At 43.1% G+C, this 13,084-nt stretch overlaps 1 protein-coding gene and 1 non-coding gene across 2 annotated transcripts in view; both read right to left on the bottom strand.

The window, feature by feature from the left end:
• CFAP54 (cilia and flagella associated protein 54) overlaps window positions 1-13,084 on the bottom strand; it is a 186,264-nt gene that overhangs the window by 37,545 nt on the left and 135,635 nt on the right. Inside the window, exons 55-58 of the mRNA XM_038756067.1 lie at window positions 11,163-11,320; window positions 8,337-8,522; window positions 8,112-8,238; window positions 2,849-3,004 (exon numbers count right to left, since the gene is read on the bottom strand). Coding sequence (XP_038611995.1) covers window positions 2,849-3,004; window positions 8,112-8,238; window positions 8,337-8,522; window positions 11,163-11,320 — 627 coding nt within the window. The remainder of the gene's footprint in view (window positions 1-2,848; window positions 3,005-8,111; window positions 8,239-8,336; window positions 8,523-11,162; window positions 11,321-13,084) is intronic.
• LOC119937356 lies at window positions 1,713-1,850 on the bottom strand. The gene has a single exon (XR_005454032.1). It is a non-coding gene; the product is annotated as a small nucleolar RNA SNORA7 (small nucleolar RNA).

Below are 13,084 nucleotides of genomic sequence, written 5' to 3'. Positions count from 1 at the left end.
CCTGGTCTGACTTCCTTCTTGTCTCTACCTCTCCTTTCTACTTTTCTACTCTTTCATTTTCCACCATTTACAATCCAGTTCTTTCTTGACGGGATATTTTCTCCTGAACACCTCTGTTGGAGGAAACTAGGACCAGAACACGGATCTGAGAGTCAGAAGGGCCAGGGTTCTAATCCCACCTCTGTTACTGTGTGACCTCAGGAAAGTCACTTAACTTCTCTGTGCTTCAGTTCCCTCATAATAATAATGGTAATGATGGTATTTGTTAAGCGCTTACTACGTGCAAAGCACTATTCTAAGCACCAGGGAGGTTACAAGATGATCAGGTTGTCCCACGGGGGGCTCACAGTTCTAATCCCCATTTTACAGATGAGGTAACTGAGGCACAGAGAAGTTAAGTGACTTGCCCAAAGTCACACAGCTGACAGTCGGTGGAGCAGGGATTTGAACCCGTGACCTCTGACTCCAAAGCCCGTGGTCTTTCCACTGAACCATGCGGCTTCTCTCTGTACAATGGGGATTGAGATTGTGAGCTCCGTGTGGGACAGGGACTGTGTCCAATCAGATTTACCTGTATCCACCACAGCACTTAGTACAGTGCCAGGCACACAGTAAGTGCTTAACAAATACCACAATTATTATTATGTTCTTGTAACCAATCAATCAATCATATTTATTGAGCACTTACTGTGTGCAGAGCACTGTACTAAGCGCTTGGGAAGTACAAGTTGGCAACATATAGAGACGGTCCCTACCCAACAGTGGGCTTACAGTCTAGAAGGGGGAGACAGAGAACAAAACAAAACATATTAACAAAATAAAATAAACAGGATAGATATGTACAAGTAAAACAGTAATAAATATGTACAAACATATATAAATATATACAGGTGCTGTGGGGAAGGGAAGGAGGTAAGGCGGGGGGGTGGAGAGGGGGAGGAGGGGGAGAGAAAGGAGGGGGTTCAGTCTGGGAAGGCCTCCTGGAGGAGGTGAGCTCTCGGTAGGGCCTTGAAGGGAGGAAGAGAGCTAGCTTGGCGGAGGGGCAGAGGGAGGGCATTCCAGGCCAGGGGGATGACGTGGGCTGGGGGTCGTCGGCGGGACAGGTGAGAACGATGCACGGTGAGGAGATTAGCGGCAGAGGAGCGGAGAGTGCAGGCTGGGCTGGAGAAGGAGAGAAGGGAGGTGAGGTAGGAGGGGGCGAGGTGATGGACAGCCTTGCAGCCCAGGGTGAGGAGTTTCCGCCTGATGCGCAGGTTGATTGGTAGCCACTGGAGATTTTTAAGGAGGGGAGTAACATGCCCAGAGCGTTTCTGGACAAAGACAATCCAGGCAGCAGCGTGAAGTGTGAACTGAAGTGGGGAGAGACAAGAGGATGGAGATCGGAGAGGAGGCTGATACAGTAAATATACAGATAATGTACAGATGTACAAATATACAAATGTACAGATAAATACAATGATCTTCAAATTATTTATGGCCAGTCTTGTTGCCGTCTTGTGCTGCTGAGTCACGTCTGACCCACAGCGACGCCGTGGACACATCTATCCCAGAACACCCCACCTCCATCCACAATCGTTCTGGTAGTGGATCCATAAAGTTTTCTCGGTAAAAACACGGAAGCTGTTTACCATTGCCTCCTTCCACGCAGTAAACCTGAGTCTCCATCCTCGGCTCTCTCCCATACCGCTGCTGCCCAGCACGGGTGAGTTTTGCCCTGTAGCAGATTGCCTGCCACTCGCTAGCCACTGCCCAAGCTAGGAATGGAATGGCTATGCCTCTGCTTGACTCTCCCTCCCACAGTCGAGACTGGTAGAGTACTGGAATCTCTCTAGGTGCGACCCTGAGAGGCGATGGCCAGTCTAATTTCCTATTTTTACCTATCTTGCCACTTTTCTCCTCCTTGGGTGAGCTTCCCACAATAATAATAATAATAATAATGGCATTTATTAAGCGCTTACTATGTGCAAAGCACTATTCTAAGCACTGGGCACTACTTCTTCATATTTAGACAGTTATTTCCCGTACTATCAATCGTATTTATTGAGCGCTTACTGTGTGCAGAGCACGGTACTAAGCGCTTGGGAAGTACAAGTTGGCAACATATAGAGACAGTCCCTACCCAACAGTGGGCTCACAGTATAAAAGGGGGAGACAGAGAACAAAACCAAACATACTAACAAAATAAAATAAATACAATAGATACATACAAGTAAAATAAATAGAGTAATAAATATGTACAAACATATATACATATATACAGGTACTAGACTTTTAGTTCCCCACCCTAGACTGAAAGATCCTTTTGGGCAGCGATCATGTCTACCAACTTTACCGTATTGCATTTGTGCAATCATTTAGCACAGCACCCTGCACGTAGCAAGCACTTGACATTGACTGATTTAATATGTAGTTTCCTTTAGCGTCTCTCTCCCCCGCTAGATTGCAAGCTCTCTAAGGACAGGGATCATTTCTACTAATTTTATTGGTATTTCCCAGAGTTAAGAGTGGAGTTCTGCCCACTCTGTGGACAATGAATAAATCGTTGTAGGTAAGGAATTTGTCTATTAGTGTATTGTACTCTTCCAAGCACTTAATAAGTGCTCAAAAATACCACTGACTAAATATTACCGACTGACTGAAGTATATGAAAATAAAACAGTAGTCTACTTTGGAGTAGGAAATCTTTATATAGAACACTGAATTATTTTCACAATAGGTGCAGCAGAAGTAATAGTGCTGATTTGTATTTAATACGTGCTGCATGAAAAGTGGCTAGACCATGACTGTAATCTGCAAATATGGACAAAAGGAGAAGGCTAAAGCATCATAAGCCCACGAAAGTCCTCACCTTTCTGAAACAGAATTTCAGCTTCCAGATCAAATTCCACCACCGCTGATGCCCGACATAACTCTAATGCTGTTCTAAGGAGCTGAAGAGCTGGTAACCATTTCGATGGATCCTTTCTCTGTGCAGTGCAAGCTACTTGTTTTGCCAACTCATATCCTAGAATTTTAAAAAAAGAATTGTCAAATTAGAAGAAAAAAATCCAAATCTATTATAAAAACACAAAATATTTATTTTGTGTTTATTTTTTAATACAAACAAAATATTTATTTTGTTCTAGGTTCCAGTTTCCTCCACGTACTTGTACCAGTTTGAGAGAGACTAGATTTACAATGGGCTTGTGCTCAGGCACAAATTCCGTATTGTTTGGTTATTACTGAATTACAGCTACTAAGATCCTGCAATATCAAACTGCTAAATAACCTCTCAGTTCTTCCTTTTGAAATCCCAAAGTTATGAGCCACCTTGAAGGTTTTTGTTCGCCCAACAATTACTTACTTATTAATGTACTTCAAAAATAAACAGATAAAATGCCTTGCAGACATACTATCCTAATAGGAATCTTTCTCTGCATCATTGGCATTCTTGCAGTTCTTCTAAGAGAAAAGCTCAAAGAAGTCGCTTTTGTAGAAAACGAAGTCAAGTGGTCAAGTTATTGAGTGGCAGCAATTCCCAACAAAGGCCAAATTGTGTCCAGCCTGACAACCTTCTATCTACCCTAGCGCTTAGTATACTCACTGGCATACAGTAGGCGCTTAAAAAATACCATTTTTAAAAAAATCCTTGATTCAGACAGAGACTGAAACCCGCTTGTGGTACACAGCTTGCTATTAAAAATTGAAGAAATACCCTATTAAAATCAAAGAGTAGATGAACACAACTTATTCAGATTTTAATGATGCTTAAGAAAATTGGAGACAAGAGAGGAATAAATGCCTGGAAATATTATTAATATTAATTATAACCTTTGACCTCAATAATTGGATTTAACAGGTCAATCGTATTTATTTCATCAATCGTATTTATTATCAATCGATAATCGTATTTATCGTAGGTCTCCTACCTAATCGTAGGTCTCTTAGATTGTATTCACTAACTGAATTACAAGGGGAAAGTTGAGGGATGTTTGTCTTGAGAGGAACATCTAATACAGGTTTTCACATATATTTTGTAGATTTGGATTTTACAATATGAAAAATGGAAGCTGGGGAAGGGAACATGGTCTTTTTTAGAAGCAGCAGGGCTCAGTGGAAAGAGCCCGGGCTTGGGAGTCGGAGGTCATGGGTTCAAATCCCAGCTCCACCGCTTATCAGCTGTGGGACGTTGGGCCAGTCACTTCACTTCTCTGGGCCTCAGTTCCCTCATCTGCAAAATGGGGATTAAGACTGTGAGCCCCACATGGGACAACCTGATCACCTGGTATCCTGCTCAGTGTTTAGAACAATGCTTTGCACATAGCAAGACAAATACCATCATTATTGTTATTATATCTATGTTGTCTTCGTCATTTTCAATTTCTAGTCAAAACATCCTCGATAATAGTTGAAAGTACTTCAGGTTCAACATACATTTATTAAAACAATCACAAATGCAAAGCAAACCCTTTGAAGAAATTGAGAAACTACCGAACCAAATAGGTAGTACTGGAAGCAACGAGTTTATTAATTTGTATTTGCCCTCGAAGATGAAAATGGCTTCAAGTAATTTTCACTAGTCTTACAAAGCGATTATTCAACTAGCGAATCAGTGTGTCGACTAAGTAACTAAAATGGAAAGATCCCGGGCTTTGGAGTCAGAGGTCGTGGGTTCAAACCCCGGCTCCACCACTTGCCAGCTGTGTGACTTTGGGCATGTCACTTCACTTCTCTGTGCCTCAGTTACCTCATCTGTAAAATGGGGATGAAGACTGTAAAGCCCCACAGGGGACAACCTGATCACCTTGTATCCCCCCAATGCTTAGAACAGTGCTTGGGACATAGTAAGCACTTAACAAATACCATCATTATTGTTATTATTATTATTCTCTGGGCCTCAGTTACCTCATTTGTAAAATGGGGGTGAAGACTGTGAGCCGTGGGACAACCTGATTACCTTGTAACCTCCCCAGCACTTAAAAAGCACACAGGAAGCACTTAAAAAGAGCCATTATTATTATTATTATTATTATTAAAATGTGCAGCTAATATGTTCTTTTCTCCGACTACACCAAATACCAAAAGGTGTCTATCAGGAATCTGAAGAAACAAGAATCCTCTTAAAATAGTGTCATTTGGGGCTGAGATCTCCATTACCGCTATAAAAGAAAACTCATTTCCTGCCAAAGATACATCGATTTACAAACTCCATTCTTCACAGTATTGACAGAGCGGGAAAATGAAGAGCTCAATAAACATCAACTCCATGCACTAGACGCGGCATAAATTGGTGCTGTTTTGATGGGAAAGCCGGTGACCGATCTGTTAGTGATGCAATATCACGGAAAACAAGCTGTTCAACAGTAAATGAGGCCAAGAACCAAGAGAGCAGCGCTGCTTTTGTGACAGGTGCTGCCCGACACTCTGTGATCACGGGCACGGCCCGGGATTCACCCGCGGGGATCACGTGCGTGACACGCCAAGGTCACGTGGTGCTCACGTGCATGGCACACAGCGGACACAAGTGCATCACATGGCGGTCACGGGGCGTTCACATACTCATCATGTGCTGGTCATGTGCACGTCACACGGTAGTCACGTGTGTGCCACATGGCAGTCACGTGTGTGCCACACGCCAGTCGTGTGTGTGCCACATGCCGGTCGTGTGTGTGCCACATGCCGGTCGTGTGCGTGCCACACGCCGGTCGTGTGCGCATCACATGGCGGTCACGTGCGCGGCACGCGCCGGTCACGTGTGGGTCACTTGGCGGTCACGTGCGTACCACACGCCAGTCATGTGCACATCACGTGGCACACAGCAGACATGTGGCAGAGCCGGGATTAGAACCCAAGACCTCTGACTCCCAAGCTCATGCTCTTCCACTGAGCCACGCTGCTTTATGATTAGTGGGGCTCTCCATGGATTGATTCTAGAAACCGTTTCATCTTCAAAATCATCTAGAAGAGGAAGTGAACAGTGAAATTTCCAAGTTATCAGGGACCACGGAGCATCTCCAGGTAGTGAAAAGTTATGCTGATAGAGATGAATTGCAGGTGATCAAGTAAAACTGAGAATAAGCAGAAAAGTGTCAGAGAAGCATCAACATGACCAAGTAGAAGAAAAAGTATCTTGGAAAAATAATCCAAACTACAATTACCGTCTGATTGGCTCTGAGCTATCAATCATAACCCAGGAAAAGAGATTTCGCGGTTATTGGTGGCTCTTACAAATTATCGACTCAGTGCAGTGACAGCAGAAGAGGACAAAAATGCTGAGTGTTATCAGAAATGGCATTAAACCAAATTTAAAAATACAGAATTTTGTGCCCAATAAACCATGATGCATCTACACCTAGAATATTGTTCTCAGCATTTCACTTTAGAAAATATATCACAGAACTTGAAAAATAATACAGGGCAAGGCGTCGTAATTAGAGGGATGGAGAACTTGCCTACAGAGACCGACTAAAAAAACTGTCATCCATCACTAAAGAGAAAAAAGAACCTAGAGGGCAAGATTAGAGCCTGAAAAATCATGTCTCCCCCTTTTTGACTGTGAGCCCACTGTTGGGTAGGGACTGTCTCTATATGTTGCCAATTTGTACTTCCCAAGCGCTTAGTACAGTGCTCTGCACACAGTAAGCGCTCAATAAATACGATTGATGATGATGATGAAGTACAGGAATAGGGTAACAGCAGACTGGCTCGCCAAACTCCAGCACCCTAGGATGAGGGGTTGCCCTTGAAGATTAAAACTTTAATTTCAAAGTCATCTACAGGAGATGCACTAGATTGTAAACTCCATGTGGGCAGGGACAGGGTCTACCAACTCTATTGTACTCTACCAGATGTCTAGTATAGTGCTCTGCACAAATTGAATAATTCTTGACTTGGGCAGTGGGTTTGCAATTTGCTACCCTGAGATACTGTGGAAACCAAAAATACCAAAAGGCTCTGAAGAGTTCAGAGAAACTAATTAATGAGTGCTCCATAATGGGTTATTACTGGGGAAATTGAGGCTTGTAAGAAGGAAAAGTTAAGGCTAAGAGGGCTCACGTATGTACCTGAGGATATTGGGAGGTTTTTTTAGAGAAGAAAAGTGAGCTATTTGATTAACGCTCCCTTCCATTGGGTTACATATAAAACAGTTCCTCCAAGAAATCTGCAACCATCGTTGGGGTGGGACTATTAGGCTGGAAAAGTCTTTGTCCAACCCATCAAAGGCATTTCAGTTTTTTTTTTATGGTATTTCTTGAGCACTTACTATGTCCCAGGCACTATACTAAATGCTGGGGTAGATACAAGTTAATCAAGTTGGACGCAGTCCCTGTCCCACATAGTGCTCACAGTCTTAATCCCCATTTTACAGATGAGGTAACTGAGGCACAGAGAAGTGAAGTGACTTGCCCAAGGTCACCCAGCAGACAAGTAGCAGAGCCGGGATTATAGCCCAGGTCCGTGCTCTATTTACTAAGCCACGTTGCTTCTCTGATCTCCTCTTCTAATGCTCTTACGTTCTAAAATCAGGCGTGAGAATAAAAATGAAAAACTGGACAATCCAAGGGAAAACTGGGGCCACAGCAGGAAACAGAATCCAGAGAAAATGTCCACTGAGCAAAGCAAACAGGACTGGTGCTTCCAAAAAGGAAGGAACATAGGAAAGAAGAAGAACGTAAGATAGAAGGAATGCCTCGGACCCAGGATAGGGATGTGTGGATAATGTGCATCCACCTTAATTTGGCAGTTAAATGAAAATGAAACATGAGGCAATTTTAAACACAATGTCAAAATACCAGCATTTCAGTATCAGTTCTTTAACAAAAATTGCATTTTGACTTTCATACCAAAGCTCATTAGGGACTTTGAGTATTTAATAAGAAAATGACCCACCCAGGGAAGCACGCCTGTCAAGCGAACACTGCAAACTGCACATTGTGGGGAAAAGTAGATAGACGATGTAATACATATCTGAGTTTTCAAAAATCAGTACTTTTAAAAAAATATAGAATAAATGCAACTTTTCTGCTTACTGAGAGTATTTACAAAGGTTCGCCTAAGATAGCCTACTCAGAAAATGATTTGAGGGTTTCCATCTACTCTTCTAATGCAATCATGCATTTCCATTTTCTTACCGAGTCTCAGTTTGACTTTTGCCAGGAGGTTGATATGGGGAAGGTAGATGTTTTTCAAAGGCTGCAGTGGTGTCGTTAATTCAACTTCAGTTTTGTGCCATTCAACAGTTTCTCCAAAAGTTAGAATCTTTGGGAAATAAAAGAGAAAACTTATGCATGTTTCCTAAGGGGAAATTAAAAAGTTTGAGAAGGGTTGTAATTTTGGGGAACAAATTATAGTCTCACCTGTTCAATAATAAGCTTGTGAGACAGAATTAAATAATTTAATTTTTCTTTTCCCAAAGAGCGATATCCCTGGATGTCTTCAGTCTCCATTTTCATTAAATCATCCAGTAAAAGGATGCTCTGGACAAATATTAAAGAAGCTTGAGGAGAAATAAATGGCTTTTCTTCAAGTAAATGTATTATATCCTATTTAAAAAAAAACAATTGACATGGCCGTAGAATTACGTTTCGCCTTTTTCACATGATCAGTTATTTTACATTTTTAATCTAACTCATTCATTCATGTTTCGCCTTTTTCACATGATCAGTTATTTTACATTTTTAATCTAACTCATTCAAAATCTATTCCCAGTAACAATGGGCTAATACAGGTACTATTTTATGGTATTTGTTAAGTGCTAACTATGTGCAGGCACTTGGCAGGGACCGTCTCTATATGTTGCCAACTTGCACTTCCCAAGCGCTTAGTAGTGCTCTGCAGCACAGTAAATGCTCAATAAATACGATTGAATGAATGAATGGTGTAAGTGCAAGAGGATCAGGCAGTACACAGCCCATGTCTCACATGGGGCTCACAGATTTATCCCCATTTTACAGATGAAGTAACTGAGGAATAGAGATATCAAGTGACTTGCCCAAGTCAGAGCAGACAGGCGGAGGAGCTGGGATTAGAACCTAGGTCCTCTGACTTCCAAGCCACTGCTCTTTCCGCTAATAATAAATAATAATAATGGCATTTATTAAGCGCTTACTCTGTGCAAAGCACTGTTCTAAGCGCTGGGTTGGTTACAAGGTGATCAGGTTGTCCCCCATGGGGCTCACAGTCTTAATCCCCATTTGACAGATGAGGCAACCGAGGCCCAGAGAAGTGAAGTGACTTGCCCAAAGTCACACAGCTGACAATTGGTGGAGCTGGGATTTGAACCCCTGGCCTCTGACTCCAAAGCCCGGGCTCTTTCCACTGAGCCACGCTGCTTCCACTAGGCCACACTGCTTCTGTTCTTATATATTCTTATACTCAGCTCCTTTGCGGCTCAGTGGAAAGAGCCCGGGCTTGGAAGTCAGAGGTCATGGGTTCTAATTCCGGCTCCCCCACTTGTCAGCTGTGTGACTTTGGGCAAGTCACTTCACTTCTCTGGGCCTCAGTTACCTCATCTGTAAAACGGGGATGAAGACTGTGAGCCCCATGTGGGACAACCTTGATTACCTTGCATTCCTCCCCCCAGTGCTTATAACTGTGCTTGGCACATAGTAAGCACTTAATACCATCATTATTATTATTATATTCAATTTATGTTTATTCAATTGAACATTCAATACCTTATTTTGATTACTCTGTAAGCACTTTTATGTCATTTTCTCCCATTAGAATTTAACTTCCTTGAGGAGAGAGAATGGGTCGTTTATTTGGTGTATACTCGTCAAGCGCTTAGGATATGGCATTGTACGTAATGAGTACTCAATGAAAGTTATTATTAGTAGTCACAGTATTTGGTAAATGCTTCTATATATAGATCATTATAATTAAGTGCTGGGAAAGAATATGCAGGTGGAAATTAGACATGGTCCCTGCTCCCAGGGCATGGCTTAGTGGAAAGAGCATGGGCTTGGGAATCAGAGGTCATGGGTTCTAATCCTAGCTCTGCCACTTATCAGCTGTGTGACCCTGGGCAAGTCACTTTAACTTCTCTGTGCCTCAGTTCTCTCATCTGTAAAATGGGGATTAAGACTGTGAGCCCCACGTGGGACAACCTGATTACCTTGTATCTACCCCACTGCTTAGTACAGTGCTTGGCACTTAATAAGCGCTTAACAAATGCCATTATTATTTTACTTTTAATGGTATTTATTAAGTGCTTACTAGGTGGCAGGCACTGTACTACGCACTGGGGTAGAAACAAGCTAATTAGATTAGACACAGTCCATGTCCCACAGGGGATTCACAGTCTTAATCCTGATTTTATTCATGAAGTAACTGAGGCACCGAGATGGGTAGTGACTGGCCCAAGTTCACAATGCAGACAAGTGGTGGAGCCGGGATAAGAAACCAGGTCCTTCTGTCTCCCAGGCCCGTGCTCTAGCCAATACTGGTTTCATTAATTAATTAATTCAATCCTATTTATTGAGCGCTTACTGTGTGTAGAGCACTGTACTAAGTGCTTGGGAAGTACAAGTTGGCAATATATAGAGACAGTCCCTATCCAACAACGGGCTCACAGTCTAGAAGGGGGAGACAGACAACAAAACATGTGGACAGGTGTCAAGTCGTCAGAACAAATAGAATTAAAGCTAAATGCACGTCATTAACAAAATAAATAGAATAGTAAATATGTACAAGTAAAATAAATAGAGTGATAAATCTGTACAAACATATATACAGGTGCTGTGGGGAGGGGAAGGAGGTAGGGTGGGGGAGATTGGGAGGAGAAGAGGAAAAAGGGGGCTGAGTCTGGGAAGACCTCTTGGAGGAGGTGAGCTCTTAGTAGGGCTTTGAAGGGAGGAAGAGAGCCAGCTTGGTGGATGTGTGGAGGGAGGGCATTCCAGGCCTGGGGGAGGATGTGGGCCGGGGGTCGAGAGGGGGACAGGCGAGAACGAGGTAGAGTGAGGAGTTTAGCGGCAGAGGAGCGGAGGGTGTGGGCTGGACTGGAGAAGGAGAGAAGGGACATGAGGTAGGAGGGGAGAGGTGATGGACAGCCTTGAAGCCAAGAGTGAGGAGTTTTTGCTTGAAAACTACTTGAAAGTAGTCATCACTACTATGACTACAGTAATGTCATTCACAACGAAATCCGTTCTTAAAAGCAAAAATCAGGAATCCTCTGGACATACCTGGAGCAGCTGGATAGTGTTCGCCTTGGGTCTTCTTTCTTGCAGGTTGAGCACGACAGTCTGCACCATGATTTCGGCCTCTATCTCAACGTCACCAGAGGCCCGTGCCTCCCTTAACATTTGATCTATCAGACTTAAGCACTCTGCGGTTTCATTTTCTACGGCAAACAAATGAATGCATTTTTGATAATGCAATTAAGCTTTCAAAACTATAACCTGAAAATATAATGCCAAAAAAAAGGTAAAACTGCTTTTGACATGTTATTGAGTGGCTGATGTTGATTTTGTCTCTGTAAAGGGGAAATAGGCCACAGCAAGACAGAGACTGGCCTGGTCACTCTATACAGGGGGAATGGGAAGACAGCAGGATGGGAAATTTGTCCCTCCTCCTTCATGCCCCCCAAATCTCTATTATCGACATGCTGAGAAACATCTAGGTTCATTCAATAATAATAATAATAATGATGGTATTTGTTAAGCGCTTACTATGTGCAAAGCACTCCTCTAAGTGCTGGGGAGGTTACAAGGTGATCAGGTTGTCCCATGGGGAGCTCACAGTTTTAATCCCCATTTTACAGATGAGGTAACAGGCACAGAGAAGTGACTTGCCCAAAGTCACACAGCTGACAGTTGGCAGAGCAGAGATTTGAACCCATAACCTCTAACTCCAAAGCCCGTGTTTTTTCCACTGAGCCACGCTGTTTCTCCAATTCCCTTATTTATTGAGTGCTTTCTGTGTGCAGAGCACTGTACTAAGCGCTTGGAAAGTTCAATTCAGCAATAAAGAGAGACAAACCCTGCCCAGCCCGGGCTTACAGTCTAGAAGTGGGAGGAGACACACATCAAAACAAGTAAACAGGTGTCAATATAAATAAATAGAATTATAGATGGATGCAATCGAAACAAGTAAACAGGCATCAATATAAATAAATAGAACTGTAGATATATACATATATACATAAGTGCTGTGGGGCGGGGGGCGAGGGGGGAGAGCAAAGGGAACCAGTTGAGTTGATGAGGAAAAGAGGAGAAGCCGAGGAGAAGGGGGGCTTAGTCTGTGGCTGTTGCACCCCCAGAGTGTTTCTGAGAGCTCAGTGTACAACAGCAGCTGAGAGTGTGTTCAAAATTGAGTCCCCCAGGCCCTCTCGCCACGACATACAGGGGCTACGGACTGTCCTTGAGCCCCCCGGGTCTGGCAATGAGGCAGGAGTTCTGGACTTGACAGTGACTCAAGGCAGTGTGGGATCTTTTCCATCAATCAATCCATCGATGGTACTTATCAAGCCCTTACTGTGTGCAGAGCACTGTACTAAGAACTTCGGAGAGTGCAATATAACTGAGTTGAGAGACGTTTTCCCTGTCCACAAGGTGCAGCAGGGAAATCTAGACTGGACTAGGTCCTAGTTACTGAAACATCCTAGGACTGGGATGGGTCAGGGAATCATATCACTCCCATGTTGGGGGCCACAAACCAGACATCATCCTGGCCCAGGGCTGGAGGCAGACCTCCTGTGGCTACCCTCAGAGGACCCAACTGCTCTCCTATATGGAAACTTTGGCGGCTACATTTTCTATATTCATAATTTATTGCGAAAATAGAAAAATCCAATCCCCATAATAAAATAAAGGAGAAAATTTAAGTGTGCTACTTATGAGCCATATAGAACAAAATTGGAATTATTTTAAAGTAATAATAATAATAATAATTGTGGCATTTGTTAAGCACTTACTATCTGTCAAGCACTGCACTAAGCAGTAGAGTTTAGTTAAATCAGTTCCCCACATGGGGCTCAAGTCTAAAGAGGAGAAAAGGGATTGAAGCCCCATTTAGCAGATGAGGGAACTGAGGCTCAGAGAACTTAAGTGACAGGCCCAAGGTCACACAGCAGACAAGTAGTGGAGCCAGGATTAAAAACCAGGTC

This window comes from Tachyglossus aculeatus, chromosome 14, assembly GCF_015852505.1.
Source record: "Tachyglossus aculeatus isolate mTacAcu1 chromosome 14, mTacAcu1.pri, whole genome shotgun sequence".
Taxonomy (NCBI): domain Eukaryota; kingdom Metazoa; phylum Chordata; class Mammalia; order Monotremata; family Tachyglossidae; genus Tachyglossus; species Tachyglossus aculeatus.
This window is presented reverse-complemented; position numbering and strand designations above follow the sequence as displayed.